This window comes from Hibiscus syriacus, unplaced genomic scaffold (assembly GCF_006381635.1).
Source record: "Hibiscus syriacus cultivar Baekdansim isolate YM2019G1 unplaced genomic scaffold, ASM638163v2 tig00002840_pilon, whole genome shotgun sequence".
In the NCBI taxonomy this organism is placed as follows: domain Eukaryota; kingdom Viridiplantae; phylum Streptophyta; class Magnoliopsida; order Malvales; family Malvaceae; genus Hibiscus; species Hibiscus syriacus.
The window spans coordinates 7,864,832-7,886,234 of record NW_024061947.1 but is presented as its reverse complement, the minus strand read 5'-3'; the positions used below and the strand labels follow the sequence as shown (position 1 = coordinate 7,886,234).

The 21,403-nt window shown below is 32.4% G+C and overlaps 1 protein-coding gene across 1 annotated transcript; it reads left to right on the top strand.

The window, feature by feature from the left end:
- The first annotated feature begins 12,814 nt into the window (after positions 1–12,814).
- LOC120156374 lies at positions 12,815–16,896 on the top strand. The gene is made up of 3 exons (XM_039167693.1): positions 12,815–13,556; positions 15,011–15,198; positions 16,067–16,896. Exons 1-3 carry the CDS (start codon positions 12,887–12,889, stop codon positions 16,553–16,555), a joined length of 1,347 nt encoding a protein of 448 aa, XP_039023624.1. The 5' UTR covers positions 12,815–12,886; the 3' UTR covers positions 16,556–16,896.
- Positions 16,897–21,403: the final 4,507 nt, after the last annotated feature.

Here is a 21,403-nt window from a genome sequence, read left to right as displayed (position 1 = left end):
TCTAGCTAAAACCTGAAAAAGTTATGCATATATGTGATGCTATGGATGCAATGCTCTTAGGTGTGCCTAAAATGCATATGCAACATATGTTATCTTGGGCTCTAGAGAGAAATCTCGATCTCCAGTTGCCTGTCTGGAATCTTGATTCTTGAATCTTCAAATTTTGATCCCTGATCTTGAATTCTTCAAATGTTCAAATCTGATGTGCACATTCTATTTTTGATTTGAGAAATGCTTCTCGACCATCTCAAGTATGTGCCTGAGCTGAGTGTAACGGTTCAGATGATGCTTCAAAAGAAGTTGTCTTGAAAGAGATAGAATTCGTTTCAAGGGAAACGATCTCAAAGATATATGTTGTTTCATGAGAAACGGTCTCAAGGGAAACAAAATTATGTTTTAAGGGAAATAAATTTGAAGATTTTGTGTTTCAAGAGTAACTGTCTCAAGGGAGACAAAATTTGTTTTAGGGGAAATAAATTCAAAGATTTTGTTTCAAGGGAAACTGTCTCAAGATAGACGAAAATTGTTTCAAGAGAAACTGTCTCAAGAGAGACAAAACTTAGTTCCAAAAGAAACTGTCTCAAGGGAGACGAAATTTGTTTCAAAGAAAACATATTCAAATATTTTGTTTCAAGGGAAACTGTCTCAAGAGAGACAAAACTTATTTCAAGGGAAACTGTCTCAAGATAGACGAAATTTGTTTCAAGAGAAACTGTCTCAAGAGAGACAAAATTTGTTTCAAGGGAAACTGTCTCAAGAGAGACAAAACTCTTCTAGTGAAAACGGTCTCAAGCGAGACAAATCTTGTTTTAAGAAAAACAATCATGAGTGAAATAAATCTTCTTTCGAGTAAAACAGTCCCAAGTGAGACAAAGTCTGTTTTAAAAAAGCAATCTCAAGTGAGATAATCATCTGCATTAAATGAGACTGTCTCAAGCGAGACAGAATTTATATTGGAAATGTCGAATCTGAAAATGAATGTCGATCTTTCTATCTGTCGAGTTAGTTGAAGTGTAGCTTCTTGCTGCTGAGCTAAGCAACCGACATCAATCTGTAAAGGTGCTTTTGAATCGAGTATCCTTCGTCTTGAAGTCGAACTTGACTCTAAAGCTGTAAAAATTATGTACGTGGAAAGAAAATGATAGATATGACGCTCTAAAATGTATGCATAAGATGCATGTAACATGAATTGGTTATATTTTATCTCCTGAAAAAGGTCTGATAATTCGCATTAGGATGCTGAATCCCCAAAGATGCCTCAATATCCAAAAATGCCCCAATATTTGATGTTGAATCTTCAAAGATGCCCCAAATGTTCCTCATTTCTTACTTCAGCCTTGATTCTGAGCATGATTTTTGTGTCTAAGAGTCACATGTCATTTACCAATATCCACTCTAGAGAGACTGTCTTGTTTGAAAAAAAAATGTTTTTCTTTCTCTTCTATTTTCAAAGTTATGAAAATATCAATTAAAAGAGTTTTGAAAATATTGTCACTTTCACGGTTTTACAATTGAGACGAATCATAAAACTAGAGTTCAACGGATATCAAAGAATTAATTACAATGTTAATCCTTCAATAAATTATAGCTATTTGACAAGTGTCAAGATCAAAGCTATCTTTGGGAAATAGTTAAGTAAGGAAAAGATAAAAAGTCTCATGTTATTGTGTTTGGTCAAGGGTTTGGCATTTGATGCTCAAAGGTTTGGTATTTGATGCTCAAAGGATTGATGGGGTAGCTTGCATGCTCCTCTGCTGGAAGTGTTCTCTGACTCCCAACCTTCGTTGTCACACACAGATTGTGCGATGCCTTATCAAGGAATTTGTGTGATCGCCTCAGTTGCACAATTTTTATATTCGAGCCGTCTTTTCAGGTTTTCAACTCGAACCCTCCTTTGGTTTCAAGAAGTTATTCAGGATTTACGTCTTGAACCCCCCTTTGTTATTTTTTCTACCATGCATTAATTACATTATTTTTTGCAAACAAAGATTAATCCTGATGGGCGGGATGAAATCTGAAGATAGTCTCTTCTGTTTAGAAATCCATGTATGATTAGAAGGGACTTTTAAGGCACGTAATGTAGGCCATGGCTCATGGTTATGAAAAAAAAAGGATAAATAGGCCCAAACAAGTGTTTCAGAGTGTTGAACCAAGGATCAATTCATTCTGATGCCTTCAATCCTGTCTTGCTCAATTTGGATCTGCTCATATGTGTTTCTCTGGATTTTCTCTGGATGTTCCATGATCTTCGAGTGAAGTGATTCAGAGATTCGAGAATGATTGTGCTTGATCAATCTCATAGTTTGAAGCTTGATGTGCCATTTGTCTTTAGGGAATCTTTGCATGTGCTTTTTGTCCCTTTTTCTTTTTGATTTTTGCTCTTTTTTCCTTTTGTTCTTGTTTATCTTTTTCTTTGTTTTTTTTTGCTTTTTTGCTTCTTTTCTTTTTTGTTCTTGATTGGATCTTCGCACTTGCCATTTGGTCCACCTTTTGGTGTCTCCTTTTGATTGACGTCTTCACTCATGTGAGCAGATTTCTTCCACCTTGCCCTCCAATGTGGAGGGTGATCCTTGGTTAGGGTTGAATCAGAAGAAAAATACTATAGGCTCAAAAGGGGACACAAGGGATATATATTTTCTCCTGTTGTAAAGGGATAAAGAAAGAAAGTCGTTCATCATTTCATACATGGAAGTCCTCACAGAAGAGGTATCCCCAGGGGGATAGATTTTCAGGATTAATTTCATTCACATGAAAACAGTGTAGTTAATGCGTGATAGAATTATTTCGAATAAATTGTTTTTTTGCTCCTTGCTCCCAACATATCTCAATGTTTAGGCTCCCGGCGAGATGCCCCAAATTGTGTCTTAGAAGAATGCTCATGTTCAAATGAACAACTCAATGCCTTGGGTATAAAATGTCAATTTTGAGTCTAAAAAGACAATGGTGTGACTTTATTTGGCTCAAAGAAAGGTATGAGTGTATCAAAAAGATAAAGATAATGTTCAAGAATTTCAAAGGGAAGTTATGTCAAAATTTGGTCTTTTTGGTAATGATCAAGGTATTTCATTTTGGGGTTTGAGACATGATAAGAAATGTCTAATCTTGTCATATGTCAAAAATCTATAATTCTTGAAGAGTTAAAAGAATCCTTAATTCATTTAATATTCGAAGAACTAAAGATTAAAATTTGTTTAATTGCTCCACCTTAGAAAGTAGCATAAATTCAATCGTTTAAAAGATTAAGCGAACATGAAATATCAGTGACCTGTTCAAACAAAACAATCCTCTAAGTGCAAATGGTATATGCCATGCCCCCTTCTTCGGCTGTCAATGCCCCTGAATCCATCAGGTTTTGGATCTTGCGCTTCAGCGCCTTATAGTTCTCAGAGGAATGTTTGGAGCATCCTATGTGGCAACTACAAATAGCTTCAACATTGTAGCCCTTAGCATATGTGGATTTTTTTCTCAGATCATCTTGGCAGGTTTAGTCGTACAACCAGCTGATTGGGCTCATTCATTGTGATAGTTTTTTTATGATGTTACAATCTTGCTTCCATGTGGTGTCATGTGGTTAAAACCACTTCATCGAATTCTCCATGAAGAAATTTCATGTTTATGAAAATACTTAAAAAATGAAATATATATGCAAAATGCAAAAATGCATGAAATGTTCGAGGCATTGATCCAAAAACATGTCTGTTATTGTAAATAACCTTTATTGGGACAAAAGTGTTTTATCTTTTAAGAGACAATAAACATATTTAAAGGTACATCCGGACTAAATCCTCTAGGCCCGGAACCCGTTGACTAATCATTTGCCTTCGTCTTTCACCGGTTGAATAACCTGTCGAACCGCTCCGACCTCTCTGGATGAACCGTGAAAATGTTGAGTTTTTTGTATTGGTTCCCAAAAAGTGTCGAATGACTTCATCTCTGGCTTTCATCCTTTGCTGAATCGGAAATTCCATTGAAATCCTCCATCAAAGGGATTATCCGAAGTTCATTTGCTTGTTTCTTGAATTTGTCGACAGTGACTTGCCATCTTGTTCTTATTGTCTTTGAATGGACTCTCGAGGTCAGTAACCTTTTTCTCGTCTTGCCCCTGCCACCTTTGTCAACCTATTTTTGAAAAGTTAACTTTTGATGTACTTGATTGTGGGCACCATGAATGTGACACATAGTTGTCTTGCAAATTGTCCTCATTTTCTTTCTGAGCCTTTTCGGACCATAGCCGGACCCCTGTGTTCTTATCTCTTGTATTACAACCCCTTTGTCCATTAATGCAGATTATTCATGTTTTAACAAACAAGTTTTTGGTGGATCAACACCTCTTTTAAATGATGCAAATAATGAAAACAAAATAAAAGAGAACAAAAGTAAAATAGAGTTAGTGAGATAAATCAAAACAATAATAAAAACGAAAAATCCTACCCCACATGATATCTACCCCGCATGCTTTAATTCCTACCCGGACATGATCTCTATCCCGCATGCTAATTCCACACAAATCCTAACCGCATATTTGTCTAGTTCGCATGCTTTGAACAGAAAGTAAAGCAGGAAATAATTCCGACATCCTAGGGTTTGAAATGAGGTTTTGAGGTAGGCTCTAACTCCTTGTAGTCTCCCGAGTTAGGTTCTAAAAAAACGGTACCCAAGTTCTCCTTGCTGGTGCCTCCTTAGGCTTACCAGACCCTTAGTCCTAAACCCATCACAGGCTTGTGTGGACTAAGTTAAACTCGAGAGGAAACATTCCCTTATGCCCATACGGAGAATAAATTCACACGAAGACATAAGGTATATGAATCCCGAAGGCTACTTGCTAGGCCCGCACTGTGAATAAATTCACACGAAGGCGTCGTTTTCACCCCCACTTAAATAGGGTTCGGAGCTCAGGTATAGAGCCTTAGATGAAAAAGACTTTAAATGCTGAAATCATTGAGAAAACGGTTAGTAAAACTATTTACTCGGAAATATAATCAAAAGTAAGCAAATAGGATCGAAATGTTACCTTAAAATTTAAACTTAACCTTTTCGTTAAAAAGACAACTGAAAATTACCTTAGCCTGACTCACTTACATGTGTCCCCAGCGGAGTCGCCAAGCTGTCACAACCGTCTTTCGGTTGGGCCCTAGAATTGGGCTTCGACTTAGGAAAATGGATTGGAGTCGCCACCGATCATTTATTTAAAAATAAATGGGTTGATCGGATACCTTATTTCTTAACTGATTTGCGTCTTTCCAGAAATATGTCGGGCTCGGGAGTCGGTTACGATCAAGGAAGAATTAGCAACCTTGAACCGCCCTTTCGGTACTATGTAATTTTCAGTTGTCTTAATTAATAAAATTGTAATTTTAAATTAAAAATGTAAAAATAACGATCCAAAACTTACCTATGTTCGATTGAAAATGTACCCTTAAAGAGTTGAGAAACATGTTAGATATAAAAAAATAAAAAAAATAAAATAAATAAAATTCAACCAAAATAAAAAGAAATAAAATAAAATAAAATAATAAATAAATAAATAAAGTATAGAAAAATGATAGTAAATAATAGTATAAATATAAAATAAAAAAGGTAATATATATAAATAAATAAAATACACATAAAGAAAATGAAGCAATAAATATAATATATATAATAATGATAAAAGGTAATATATGTAAATAGATGTTAGAATGAAACACTAAAATACATATATGTAGTTATATGTACATAATATATATATACGAATAAAAAAGAAGAGGAAGAAACAAATAATAATATATAAAATATATATAGATATAATTGTTAGTGAAAGTAATAACAAATAAAATATATTATAATAGGTAAAAAAATGTGAAATCAATAAAAGGAATTAAAACATGAAGGGATTAAATTGGAACAAAAAAAAATCAGGGGTCAAATTTCGAAGTAATCGGGGGAATATTAAATACTAAAAAAAAATGAATATGCCTCGGGAGTAGATCTAGGTTCGAAACTTCGAAACCCCACCCCTTTTCGGTCATCGGCGCAACCCACGTTTTAGGTTATTCGAACCAAATCTCAAAAAAATAACGTGCACATGCAAAAAAAAAGAAAAAAAGATGCTACCTTTTATTTCCTTTTCGAATCGTTTACAATAGCTTTGCCTTTGTATTTTCCGTGCTTTCCTCTGTGTTTTGTGTGTAAATCCTCTGTTACAATGGTGAGTTACAATGGCTATTTATAGTGTTTGTGGATCCTATCTTTAGGAATTTAAATAATAGTAGAACTCTATCATATTTTTAGGAGTTTGAATCCTAACAAAATTTCATCCTATTTTTAGGAGTTTGAATCCTGAAATTATATCCTATTTTTAGGAGTTCGAATCCTAGTAGGACGAAAAATGTGTGTTGACAATGATTATGGTAGAATTCAAGTTATGAGGTTTAAGTGTGTTATAAAGTCTTCTTTATTATCCTTATTTCATACATAAAACATTAATTATGATTTGGACCTCTTTAGGGTCTTTGGGATAGGAAGATAGAGTTTTCATGCTTAAATGGTGTACTTTGCAGGTTGGGTCTCAATACTGGAGGGCCAGTATTGAGAATGTTCTTCATTTTCTAGGCAAAATCATGAGTTTCTGTGCAGTGGTATCGATACTCATTCAAGAATATTGATATCGGGGTCACGGGCTCGAGACTCCGAGGAGTGGTATCGAGACCCATTTTCCAATAGCCTTTTTAGTATCGATACTTACATAAAGTATCGAAACTATTGTCATGGGTATCGATACTGATCAATATCGATACCAACAATCTATTTTGGGCAAAAAAGTCCAATTTTTAAGGGATTTGACTTGAGGTATCCCAACACTTCAGTATATCATCAAATAAGGCTACAAGTGAGAACATTAATGATGCTTAAATTACATTTAGAAACAAGATCAATTAGGGGACATAAAACTCGCCTTGATTGATGCTTGGGAAACGATCAAGACACCTGAATTCCTTTAGTAAGATTTTGGTGTCGAAGTATAGAATCAGTCTGAATATCCTTTGGTAGTGCGCGAGGCACTTTAAACCGACTAACTAGGGTCGAGGCCCAACACTCGCGAGGGGTGAATTAGTCGAGTGTGTTGTGTCTGATGTAGAGATTATAGGCCTCATTCTTTGTAGAATAGAGAGGCGTGTGAGCTTCAAGATGTAAAATCCTCAGTCGCACCATGATGTCTACCATATAGTAAAGAGTGCAGTATACGAGTATACTGATTATTGTAGTTTATCAGTTAGGTTGAGCATGACATGAACACTTTTAGTACTTCTCGAGTTTATCTTTAAGGGTGTGTTTGGTTCACGGAATGTAAGATTACCAGTGGGAATAAAAGATTATCAGGGAATAGGATTATTGGGAATGTTGTATTTTGTGATTGGTTGGTTTAGCAGGAATTTAAGATTACCGTGTTTGGTTAGAGGAATAAAAGATTATTGGAATGTATATTTGACCAAATTGTCCTTATTATATATTTGTATAATATTACAAATTGTAAAATATTTATATATTTTCTTTAAAAAATAAATTCATAATATTTATATAATTTTTTTACAAAATTAAAAATATAAAAAAGGTTTAATGAAAGGGTAAAAAAAATTTTAACCCCTGAACTTCATATAAAATTTTAATTAGACTTTTTTTTGTAAATCTAAAATAATTTAAGGATAAATTTATAATTTAACCTTCGTAGAATTTTTATTATTCAATGACAGAAAAAGGATATTTTTGAAAAAAAATAAAAATTTAAGGGCATTTTAGTCCAAAACGCCGGTAATGTTACAATATCTAAGGGAAGGGAGGTAATGAAATTCCCGGTAATACACCCCAAAAATCTACTATTAGTAATAAAACATTACCGGGAATGAGATTCTCGGCCAACCAAACATGGGAATGTGAGATTCTCATCTCCTTGAACCAAACACCCCCTAAAGGATATGTATATTTGTAAACTCGTTTTGTATATTTGAGTCATAACTTATTTTAAATGATGGTCTGTATGATTGGAATTATTATTTTTGGGAGCTCCCGATGTAAACTATTTTATTAAATTGTGGTTGATTTATCTTGGCATGAGTATTTACGAATTATTATTTCATATTTAAAAATTAAAGAAAAGTTTTGGTTAACCACTCTGGTGGTTCCTTGTGATATTCATATCAGTCGACTGTGTGTCGTACATGTCTAGGGTGTTAATACAAAAACCTAATTCTTCTAGCCAATATGAATTTAAAATTAAATATATCTATTTAAAATGGTAATTTATAAATGCAATGTTATTCTCCTTAAATGATTTGGGTTCGAATAATTAAGTCTGTAGAGTGTGTGCGCATTGTAATAGACTAATTTTTTTTAAACATATACTATCTTATAATCACCCTATACTATTTAAAAAAATTATTTATAATTAGAATCAAACTTCCTCGACCAAAAACTATTTCAATATTAAAAAATGTTTTTACTTCATTTGAATTTGTTATTGTTTTTTTAACATTGTTATCATTAATAATATGGATCAAGATCCATTAATACTATAATTTCTTTTTAAGTTTTACACAGATTTGAAATTGTTAGATGAGTAGAAATAGAAGACTATCATCATCCTTAGGCGTGTTTATTATTTGATTTTAATCAAATTAAAATTTAATTCAATTAATCGATCGTGTAATAAGATGTTAGATTGATGAGCAAAATAAACTTTCTAAAGTTTGATTATTTGTTAATTTAGTTAAAAACTGGTTAATTAACCTAATTAATTGAATTGACTATATATATATATATATAAAGCTTAGAATCAAGATTCAACTAAAATATAAATCACTCGTGATTAGGGGTGAACATTCGATTAAGTCTAATGAAAGAAATTGAGATAGTCAAGTTGACGAGTTATATTTTATGATTCAAACTTTATTTAGATTTTTTTTATTTGAGTCGTTTGAATTTCTATAAAAATTTAATTGTAATTATTTAATAGGAATGTAAGATTACCGTGTTTGGTTAAAGGAATAAAAGATTATTGGAATGTATATTTGACCAAATTGTCCTTATTATATATTTGTATAATATTACAAATTGTAAAATATTTATATATTTTCTTTAAAAAATAAATTCATAATATTTATATAATTGTTTTACAAAATTAAAAATATAAAAAAGGTTTAATGAAAGGGTATATTTTTTTAACCCCTGAACTTCATATAAAATTTTAATTATATTTTTTTTTGTAAATCTAAAATAATTTAAGGATAAATTTGTAATTTAACCTTCGTAGAATTTTTATTATTCAATGATAGAAGAAGGATATTTTTGAAAAAAAATAAAAATTTAAGGGCATTTTAGTCCAAAACGCTGGTAATGTTACAATACCTAAGGGAAGGGAGGTAATGAAATTCCCTGTAATATACCCCAAAAAATCTACTATTTAGTAATAAAACATTACCGGGAATGAGATTCCCGGCCAACCAAACATGGGAATGTGGGATTCTCATCCCATTGGAATCCCACATCCTTGAACCAAACACCCCCTAAAGGGTATGTATATTTCTAAACTCGTTTTGTATATTTGAGTCATAACTTATTTTAAATGATGGTCTGTATGATTGGAATTATTATTTTTGGGAGCTCCCGATGTAAACTATTTTATTAAATTGTGGTTGATTTATCTTGGCATGAGTATTTACGAATTATTATTTCATATTTAAAAATTAAAGAAAAATTTTGGTTAACCACTCTGGTGGTTCCTTGTGACATTCATATCAGTCGACTGTGTGTCATACATGTCTAGGGTGTTAATACAAAAACCTAATTCTTCTAACCAATATGAATTTAAAATTAAATATATCTATTTAAAATGGTAATTTATAAATGCAATGTTATTCTCCTTAAATGATTCGGGTTCGAATAATTAAGTTTGTAGAGTGTATGCGCATTGTAATAGACTAATTTTTTTTTAAACATATACTATCTTATAATCACCCTATACTATTTAAAAAAATGATTTATAATTAGAATTAAACTTCCTCGACAAAAAACTATTTCAATATTAAAAAATGTTTTTACTTCATTTGAATTTGTTATTGTTTTTTTAACATTGTTATCATTAATAATATGGATCAAGATCCATTAATACTATAATTTCTTTTTAAGTTTTACACAAATTTGAAATTGTTAGATGAGTAGAAATAGAAGACTATCATCATCCTTAGGCGTGTTTATTGTTTGATTTTAATCAAATTAAAATTTAATTCAATTAATCGATCGTATAATAAGATGTTAGATTGATGAGCAAAATAAACTTTCTAAAGTTTGATTATTTGTTAATTTAGTTAAAAACTGGTTAATTAACCTAATTAATTGAATTGACTATATATATATATATAAAAGCTTAGAATCAAGATTCAACTAAAATATAAATCACTCGTGATTAGGGGTGAACATTCGATTAAGTTTAGTGAAAGAAATTGAGATAGTCAAGTTGACGAGTCATATTTTATGATTCAAACTTTATTTAGATTTTTTTTATTTGAGTCGTTTGAATTTCTATAAAAATTTAATTGTAATTATTTAATATTATGGTACCAATTGATTTCATTTTTTATCAACTTTATCTAACCATATAAGATATAAATATATACATTTTTTCATATTATTTTTCATATTGTAAAATTATTTAATAAATTAAATAAAATCTAAATTTATAAAAATATATTAATCTTATTTTAAAGAATGTATTTTGAGGCTAAAATATTGTTGCAATTATAAAAGATTCAAGAAATTGATGGGAAGAAAGAATTTGCAAAAAATTACAATGAAAATGTGAAATTGAATAAAATACAAAGTTAAGGCATTAAATTAAAAAAGAAGGAAAACTTGTAGTTAAAATTATGAATTGAAGTTACATGAGTATTTTATAGTGGTAGAGGAGTATGCAGTTCAAATTTGGTAAATAGAGATAAAATGATGAATGAATTGAAGAAATGATGAATTATACAAAATTGAGGGAGTAAATAAAAAAAATAGAAAATTTATTATCAAAAATAGGAATTGAAAATGTATAAGTATTCTACAACGATTTAGGAACATGCTATTTAAATTTGATAAAAACATGGATTTAAAATGAATGAAGAATTGAAAGAATAAGAAAAATAGGTATCAAATCACAAAAATGTCAAAAATATAAGTTAAAGTTTTTGTTTACTCAAAAATTTCAATTTCCAATCTGACTTAAACTTAAAAACCGATTGAATAATTTAATTTGATTCAAATAACTTAATTTATATAATTTAAAATTAAAAAAAAATATTTTTGAATCAAATGAAATTTTATTCATTTTTACTCGTGATCTTTTAAGATAAATGAAATTATCAAGATAGAATTACAAGACCAGGGACGAGAATAGGTCGGGTTAGCCCTGCATTTCGATCAATCTGATTCAATCTAAAATAAATACTCAATTTGTATTTGATCTAAAAATTATATACCCTCCACCCGATTCGAACTCAACCCTCACCTGACCCGTCCTTTTGAGATAAAACCCGAATCCGACTCAACCCGAAATAGTATATTTAAAAAAATATTATTTTTATTCAATAAAAATAAAAATCTAATTAAAAAATATATAGAGGGTCTTATTACAATTATCTCAAATATATAAGGTAAAATTATATTTTTTCAGGTTGGGTCAGGTTGAATATTTTTCACCATAAACTCAAACATGATTTAAATATAATCTCTAAAAAACTCAATCCAACTCGAACTCAATTTGTTTTTAAAAAAATTCGACTCGATAAGATTAGGTCAAGTTCGGGTATCATGACCATCCACAAGCAAAATATAAGACAAAGAATAAAGTTTGAGGGTTGTAGTTAACAATTTCTAGACAAGTGTGAAAACTCAATTGACATCTCTCCTATTTATAAATTTTGAATATTTATTAAGAGTAAAAAAAATTCTTCCCCTTTTCTAGATATGAATTGTTTTAAAAAAAATAAGTTGATATAAAGAAATGAGACACTAGATTCAAATCCTGACAATTTCGAATGAAGTAAACTAGGTTGAGAGAGTCAGCCTTAGTTTTTTTAATATCTAATCCGAATTAGTCAATCAATTAATCGGAAACTGGTGGTTATACAAAAAAAATAAGTTTAAGCGTTGTCATCTTTTGTTTAGTAGGATTATATATAAGCTATTAATTTTGTTCGTTTTAATATTTAAATTTTTATTTTTTTCTAAATCATACATAACATTTAGTTTTGTTTCATTTTAATATTATGTCGTTAAAAATTTGATGGACAAGTTCATTAGTCGCACGTCTATAATCACCAATCGTCGTATCTACCGACAATGAAACCCAAACTTTTTCAGTATGCACATTTTCGACAGCCTAAATGTGATTTCGACCTCCGTTTCACCGAAAAATGCCTCAATTTCTCAAAGTGATGGACTCTTTGATTTCTTCATCACCCGATTTCCATGGTCCACCATCTGATGAGCTTGAAACTGAACTATGTTGGTCAACTCATCATTCTCTTGTGGTTCATTGTTCGAATTGGTCGTCCGTCCACCGGAGATATGCCACGTCAGTTTGTCCGTTAAGTTTTTAACAATAGAATACTAAAATAAAACAAAAACTAAATACTAAGTATAATTTAAAAAAAATAAAAATTAAAACACTAAAACAGACAAAAACTGATAATTTAAGTATTAAAATATACCAAAAACAAATAATTTAAGTACTACCCGGGTTGTTTACCCATATATATCCCCACCGCAGAAATCTTACGGTGGTCAATACCTCATATGATAGCCCCACTCCTCTCCTACAACAAAATTTCAAAAATCAAACCCTGAAGATTTTCGATGGATCCCTAAAATGTCGTGGTTAGCTCGTTCGCTGGCTACCTCGTTTCGTCTCGACGAAGACGACAACGTATGGGCTTCTTCAAGTGATGAAGGAATTGAAAACGACATCGTAACGCACGGGTCTCAATCACCGTCTCCTACGAGGCCCAAGATTCAAAGCGGAGAAGCCAATGCGGAACAACAATCGTTGTCCCCTGAACAAGTAACGAAACTCCAATCGCGTGGCGTCAAAGAAGATCTAACCGAACTCAAACAAACCCTAACCCGCCAACTTTGGGGAGTCGCTTCCTTTCTCGCGCCACCGCCTCCTCGTACTCAATTCAATCGCCAATCAAATGATCGATCGTTCTCGGATTCGAATCAACCTGAGCCGTCGGATCGGTCTGTCTGCAGGGACGGAGAGGATCTATCAGACTCCGAGGCGGTGGCGGGTATTAGGGACGATTTTGCTGAGATCGGAGTGAAGTTGTCGAAGATGGCATCGGATTATTTTTCGTTTGGATCTGGGCAAAATGAAGAAGAAAACGATATGGAAAACGAAAGTGACAACGCGGAGGAGGAGGATCAGGAGCTGAATGCGGTCGGGATAACGGATGAGGTTTTGGCATTTGCGAGGAACATCGCGCATCACCCTGAAACGTGGTTGGATTTCCCTCTTGACCCCGAGGAGGACTTGGATGGTAATTTATCTTCTTAATTAATCGTGATTAATTTGATTTCATTGCGTTGTACTATAATTTGGGTGTTTATTTATATGCTCTGCCACGGAATTCTTGTTATTAAGTTCAGTTGTCCAGAGCAATTGACCATAATGCACGTAAATTGTTGCTGAAAGTCTTATGTAGCCCCTGCCCTGCGCATTATTGAATTGAAGTTTTAACCACTGTGAAAGTGGATGCTTCTTTACAGTGATTGAGCTGAAACATATCTTCCCGTTTGCAATTTTGATCAATAACAACCTTCTATGTTTGAATTTTAGATGCATGGGAAAGCTTTAGTTATCCTTGTTCAATCCAACACATTTCTCATGCATTCTTTGCCTCTTTCTCTTGTTAATTTTTTATTACAATCTTTAACTCTGGAACCGTTAAGTCTTAATCCCAATAAGTTTGTGGTTGGCTACTTGAACCAAGACATAAAAATGTTTACATCAGGTCAACAAATCATCCTCCTTCAATCATTACTATACCACTTTCAAGTTCTTATAGTTTCATATAATTATTTATCATCTCCAACCATGTTCCTTTTTTTGGTCTTGACTTCAATCTTTTATCATATGTATCGCAAATTTGCTTTATTCTTGTAATAGGTGGTGCATCTATCAATTTACATCCTATGTGATAAGAACTACTTTCTCTCATCTTATTCACCATAAAAGCTATACTAACTTGGAGATAAATATCCTCATTCCAAAAACTGTCCTTCCTAGTCCATCACACATTCATTCTGATATTGGCATCTGATTGCTTTTTTATTTTTTTGTTTATGTTGCCCAATTTTCTCTTCCGTATATGATGCAGGAGCATCCAAGTTATAGTTTAATATTCTGGATTAATTTTTACGTTTGTTTTCTTTTTTATTTAATTTTTTAATATTTAGGATCAGTTTTATGCTAGTTTTTAAGCTTATCCAAGTTTATCTTTGGTGTTCTTCTAATTAATTATGTGATTAGCATAGGACTCTTAGTAAGAGTTCTAATTCAACTATGCTACTATTAGTGAGAGTCTTATTATAAATATTAGACGGCTATTAGGAGTAAGATTTTTTTTGTTGAGAATTCTATTAAAATTGTTGGCGGGAGTTCCAGAACCTTTCTTTTCCCCTAATTCAGTCACATTCATCAACTTCTTTTTAATTTCCATAACTATTTAGAATTTCCCCTGCATCAGTATAGCAAAATAGGTACAGTACTTGTTCCATAGAACTGTCCTTTTCACGCTTAAAGATATACTGCAATCACTCAAGACTGATCTTGCACTTTTACTCTGGTTGTCACACGCCTACCACAACCCTCTTCCTTTATTTGGACTTGGGACTGGTAGTGTAAGAGTAGACAGAGTTTTGATTTATGATGTAAAACTTTACATAAATGACAGTTTGTGAAATTCTGATTCCTTTTGTTTTCTTGTTTTAGATTTTGACATGTCAGTCTCTCAACGAGACCATGCTATGGCTATTGAGCATCTTGCTCCAAGACTAGCAGCTCTGAGAATTGAACTTAGTCCTTGCCATATGAGTGACAGTTACTTCTGGAAAGTTTATTTTGTTCTTCTGCATCCCAGACTTAACAAGAAAGATACAGAGTTGCTGGCTACACCTCAGGTCAGTTGTTACAGAAACAACATCATCAAGGGCCCAATCTTATCATTTTGTGAATCTTCATTTCTTTTTTTTTTTCATGGGAAAAAAAATACTTTTTAGGGATTTTGAATATCTTAGGCCCTTATGAAATGATCAATTTTTTATCTGTGATGTGGTGGTGGTGTTATTGTTGTTGTTGGTGTTCGGGTTAAAATTTGTATTTTAAACTTCAATCTCGAGTCGTTAAACTTCATTTAGTATGGAGTATAAAGTATAGCGAAGTCCGATGACTTGATATTTCCTTCCAAGTTTTCCAGATATTCATTTTTGCTCATTGCCCTTGCTTCAACTCTCAAACAAGATCCGATTTTTTTCTAGTTGAACTCTACCTAATTCATTCCCAAGGATTCGCCATTATCATTTCCATGTACATCATAGGTAATATTTGGAGTCCAACAGCGTCTGCAAGTTCACCAGTCCTCTTCAAAGTCTGCGGAGGCAACATTTAATTGCTTGGTTTCCATGGTTCTTAAGCCATATCTGATGTGTTGAAAATATCAGCAAGACTTTTATTCTTTCCTTTTCTGGAAAAGAAAATTTATTTTCTTCACTATGTCTGGAAGGTTGTGCTTAAAAAACCACCTACCAAATTGGTTTTCTTCATGACTTATAATCTTAGCCAAGTTTGTTATGTCCTCAGTGCAATAACAAATTCATATAGTTCTATGGAAGTGACATTATGATTTAGCTAAGCTTGTTTGCCACAAGTATGCTTACCATTAGATACTTTATGTACTTATTTTTCCTCCCATGATGTGGGGATATTATTGAGTATTTGGAGCACTAGATTGTTGATTGATTCTAATGGTGGTTTACCTATTGCTAGCAGGTGGTGGAAGCCCGGGCATTGTGGATGAAGGAGCTTCGAAAGCAAACAAAGCCTGAATCTGATTGGTATGGGAGAACTTCTCTTGGAGACAACTGTGGAACCATGCACGATGATGTTATTTCTTCCTCGTGTAGTTATTTTCATGTTGAGACCATGTCACCTAGGACTTATGTTTCTGAACCTGCATCTTGCATTACAACGGATTTCGAGATTGAGAATCATCCAGTTGAAAGTATTGACATGCCATTTGTAGACAAGCCTGTTATTGTGGAAAAAACAGGGTTTACGATTGAGGATAAGGAGTACGAGGTTTGCCCATCCTCAAAAACATCGGTTCCAAAATTTGAAGACGATGAGATCGATTGGCCAGAAGATGATGAGTCTGAATTCGGTGGTTATCGTGGAGCTGAAATATGTGTGGAGAATGAAGAAGATTTTTCTTTCAGTGATCTTGAGGATGTCGATGATTATAGTTTCAAAAGGATTTGAAAATTCTACAACAGAAGTCCTGTGATTGGATTCATCTTCAGCTTGGCATGAGCTCTGCTCGTTGGACCAAACCGAAAGGCCATTTAGGTTGATGTAAAACCTGAGATCGCCAACACTGAACACCATGGATACTTGGATGTTTGTTGGAGCTTGGTTGCATATAGCTAGTGATCAGTCAAGTTTTAATGGAGTGATGATCGCCGTGCAAGGATTGTAACTGTAAGAATATAAGTGAATTTCCAAGGTGGGAAAAGCCGGTGTGTGAAAAGGTTGATCATCTGAGCCGATAGAAAGTGAACAAGGAGTTCAAGTTGAAATGAGAATAGATGAATTTCGAACAAGTTTGTCTCAATTTCATCTAGTAATACTGATACAGGTTTTGTGCAGAAAGTCCGCCGTTAAAAGGTACCATCTTAGAACTTAATGTAGGACCTTCAAGTTTGTCCTACGATGAAGAGTTTAATATAGTTATGTGTTTTCCTCTAAATATTTATGCTTAAAGCCCTAAGAGTATTAGTCATATCAATTTCGTTTAAGAGTATTAGTCATTGCATCTCAGCATTTTCATCTAATATCATGCGATTGTCATAAGGGAAAAAAAGGCAAGAAATCTTAGTTTGTCATGTGGTGGCAAGAAAAAGAAAAGACTAATTAAATTTAAATATGACACGTAAAAAAATAGATAAATAGAACATAAATACACAATTCTTTCAAAATTTGCATAAACGACTACATAATAGGTAAAAAAAACTGATCAGTTTATAACATTTAAAAACAACAACGCGATGGAATAGTCGTACAAGAAATAGATTTTTACTTTACATCCTAAATGTACATATAAGTTTACAATACTTCAAACACAAAATGTAGTGTTGATGGAAGAAGTAAAATTACGGTGGTTCTTGATAATTTATTCTTTTAAATTTTACATAAAGGATCGTAGACAGTAAGTGGTGGCAAAAAGGAGAATAAAAACCACCTAAAAAGAGAACAAAGATGATGACCAGTCTAGTGAGATTGAGAGAGTTTTTTTTTTTTTTTTTTTTTAACTTTACACGATGACATATGTACAAATATTTAATGTCGAGTGTTATGCCTTGGATAATAATGACTACTTTAAGTTGACAGATGAACAAATTTAGTTGTTAAATAAAAGATTTAGATGTTGATAATCACATGGATTTGTCAAAAATTAGGCTATGAAAGATAAAAATTTTAGAGATTTCAGAATTTGATAGATAGAAAAATTATAGTGGAGATATGACTTGCGGATGAGATCTCGAAGAGATATACACTTATCTCTTTTAATCAAGAGAATTTCATAAAGTAATTTGAAATGGATTTTTTTTTTAAAAAATGTTATTACTACCGAAACAAATGGAGAACAGTTGTTTCAACTTCTATATATAAACCCAACAGAAGATTCTCGAGCTCTAAATGGGGATAAGATGGCCATTGAACTTGAATTCGTTTGATTCTGATTTAATTTGATCATGTCGAATTAAAAAAAAAAGATTTTGGATTCGGATTGAGCTGGATTCTTTTAAGTTTATGTTCTAGTGGGATTGACTTTAGATTTAGGGTAAAAAATACTCTACTTGACCCGAAAAAATTAAAATTTTATCTTATATATTTAAGGATAATTGTAATAATATCTACTTTATATATTATTTTCTTTCAATTAAATATCTATTTTTATTGAATAAAAATAATATTTTTAATGAATATTATTTCAGATCGGGACGGGTTGAGTTTGAATTTTATCTTAAAAAATTAGGTCGAGTTCAAATAAGATAAAATATGTATATTTTTTAGATCAGGTAAATGATTTATAATTTTCGAGTCGAGTCGGACCAATATTCTTCCTTGAATGGGGAGGGAACTAAAACGAAGGAAACTCAACACTAGATATATAATAGACGATCTTGACACCCTTGGAGAAGTAATGAAAAAACGACGTCTCAATATTCGGTAGGAACAAAATTTCTATAGCTATGGTGCAGACGTTCATGAAAAGATATGAAGACATCTCTAGACATGTCAATTTAGGTATATCATAAGCTAAATTTCGTTTTAGCCCGGATCACCTTAAATTAAAACCTTTTATAAAATTAAATACTTGTATAATTAAAATATTTTATCCATCCATAATGCAAATAAATCTAGGGTAAAGTATAGTAATGGTCACTGAACTTTTCTAAAGCTTTCATTTAGGTCCCTAACTTTTAAAATTTGCAATACAGTCCTCCAACATTTAGTCTGTTTGCAATATGGTCCCCGACCGTTACACTGTCGTTAGTACGTTTGCAATATGGTCACTGAACTTTTAAGGCACTTGCATTTAGGTCCCCCAACTTTTAAAACTTACAGTTCAGTCCTCAATTTCATTCTAAACTCTAAATTTCAAAATAATTCAATTATATTTTAAACCCTAAATTTTAAAATACTTCAATTTAGGGTTTAGAATATAATTAAAGTATTTTGGAATTTAGGGCTTAGAATGAAATTGAAGTGTTTTGGAATTTTGAACATGAATTTGCTATTTGACAGGGTTTACTTCAATATAAAATTGAGGTTTGTTGCATACACATCAAGCAGCTGCCGCACTTTGAACATGAAAAGTGCATCTATCACGTTTATTGCATAAACCGTTGAAGTAAAAATAACGAGGCCTATTTGTCTTGTTCGTAGCTGCCGCACTTTGGTATGATAATCCAATAGGTTTGGATGGAACTTGAGCATGCACATCCAACGATTGTGAACATAGTAAAGATTTTTAGTTCATACGACTACAACATACATCCAAGCAATAACTAAAATAAACCAAGAACATCAATTAATAACTTATTCAAAAGGAAGACTTAATAAATAAAGGGAAAGAGATTCAATCATAGTCACTCCAAAAGCTAAATCGTCAAATGGGTTGTTTAAGATAGACATTAGATGTCAAATACAACATTACCAGTTGCAAATGCATTAATGACCTACCCTTTTAACATATAATTGCTTCTAATGCTCCATGTTTAATGTTCCTCAATAGCCAAACATGAAGAGAATCTAAAGCAGATAACAGAACTAAAATCATAGGACCTCATAATTCTTGTAAATTCATGGGATGTCAGCAATAAAAGACATTGTAAAACATAGAGGACACTGAAACAAACATATATATGCCAGAAATGAAGGTGCAAATGTGCAATGATCGGACAACATATCAAGTAGATGCTCTAAATATACTACCCTGTCATGATGCCTTTCGAGTTGCGTGCATGCATAATTATCTTCTAAAGCTATAATTCAATACAGATTCAACTATAAAATTTCCAAAACATGTAAAAAAATCCAATTCGTTCACAATATCAGTCCCATAATCAACATGAACTTATTAAAAAGAATACAATCTCACAAGACGCCGAAAATCACAGGTCGGATCAATGTAATTCCCAGTAAACTAGTACCAGCAGCCTCTCGGATTGAGCCTGACGATTTTACTATGTCGATCGTTGATTTAAAGAAAAACCAAACAAGAAGATCAAAAAAAATTTAGCCTAGGACCCTCTTTCACTTCTATTCTAATGGACTGAATATATTTCATAAGTAGTATTAAAAGTTGTGATTAAGAAGAAGGAAATAAAATTAGATGGTTCGGTTCAAAACTAACACTGAATATTCAGATCCTTGACATGCAGTTCCAGAAACATAAAAAATTCAACAAAAAACACACAATGTGAGCTGAAAATGGGAAAGTGCGAAAGAGGAAAAGCTTACTTCCTGATAGCCTAAAAGAGAAAATAAATATCTTCTTGCAAGTAAGGGGAGATGCTAAGAAATAAACGCAATCGGTGTTGCGTTCCAACAATTCTTCCTCTATTTTTTCTTTGTAAATAAAAAGCTGAAAGACAGAGCACTGCTTGGGTTTACAATTTTACATGACGGAAAATTGAAGAACAAAAACCAAACAAGAGTGCATGTGAGCGAAAGAGACTGAGAGGTGAATGCACTATTTGGGATTTCATTATATTTGATCATCTGTTGGAAAATCTTTAACCACAAAGATTAAACGAAGAAATTATTATATGCCATTTATACAAAATAATTCCAATTTTATGGGTGATTTTCAACAATGATACGTAGTTCATCTTAGTAGTATTTGTCAACTCTGCATTTCTAACCCTATTTTTTCTCACAAGCATTTCATCGAACATCTATGCTTCACTTTAGATGACTTGTATCTAACATTACACCTTGAATCGTTGATGGTCCCGATAGTCCCTTGGTCGAGTCTTCTCTCAATGGACCCTTCTTCAAGTCAACACCTCCACATAATTCAAAGTTAGATTAGAATTTCCCATGCATCCCTGGCTGAAAAGTTACGGTGGAAATGAGAAGAGAGAATCAAAAAAGGAAATTCGAGATCAGAAATGAATTTGGGGTGTAGAATAAAATTAAGGATTGTGTTGCAAGTTTTAAAAGTTGGGGGACCTAAATGCAAGTGCCTGAAAAGTTCAGTGACCATATTGCAAACGTACTAACAATAGTGTAATGGTCAGGGACCATATTGTAAACGGACTAAATGTTAGAGGACTGTATTGCAAGTTTTAAAAGCTAGAGATCTAAATGAAAGCTTTAAAAATTCAGTGACCATTACTGTACTTTACCCATAAATCTAATTTATTCATCCTCTTTAAAAGCTACTTCTCAATTCTCTTTGTTTAAAATAAAATTTTCTTATCTTCATCACTTCGAAGCGAAACCCCAGATTTCTCGACCTGTGAAACCTAATCCAATAGCCTTTCTCCAATTTTTTTGTATTCGAAAAGCCCTTAGTACCAATTTCTTTATTCTAGG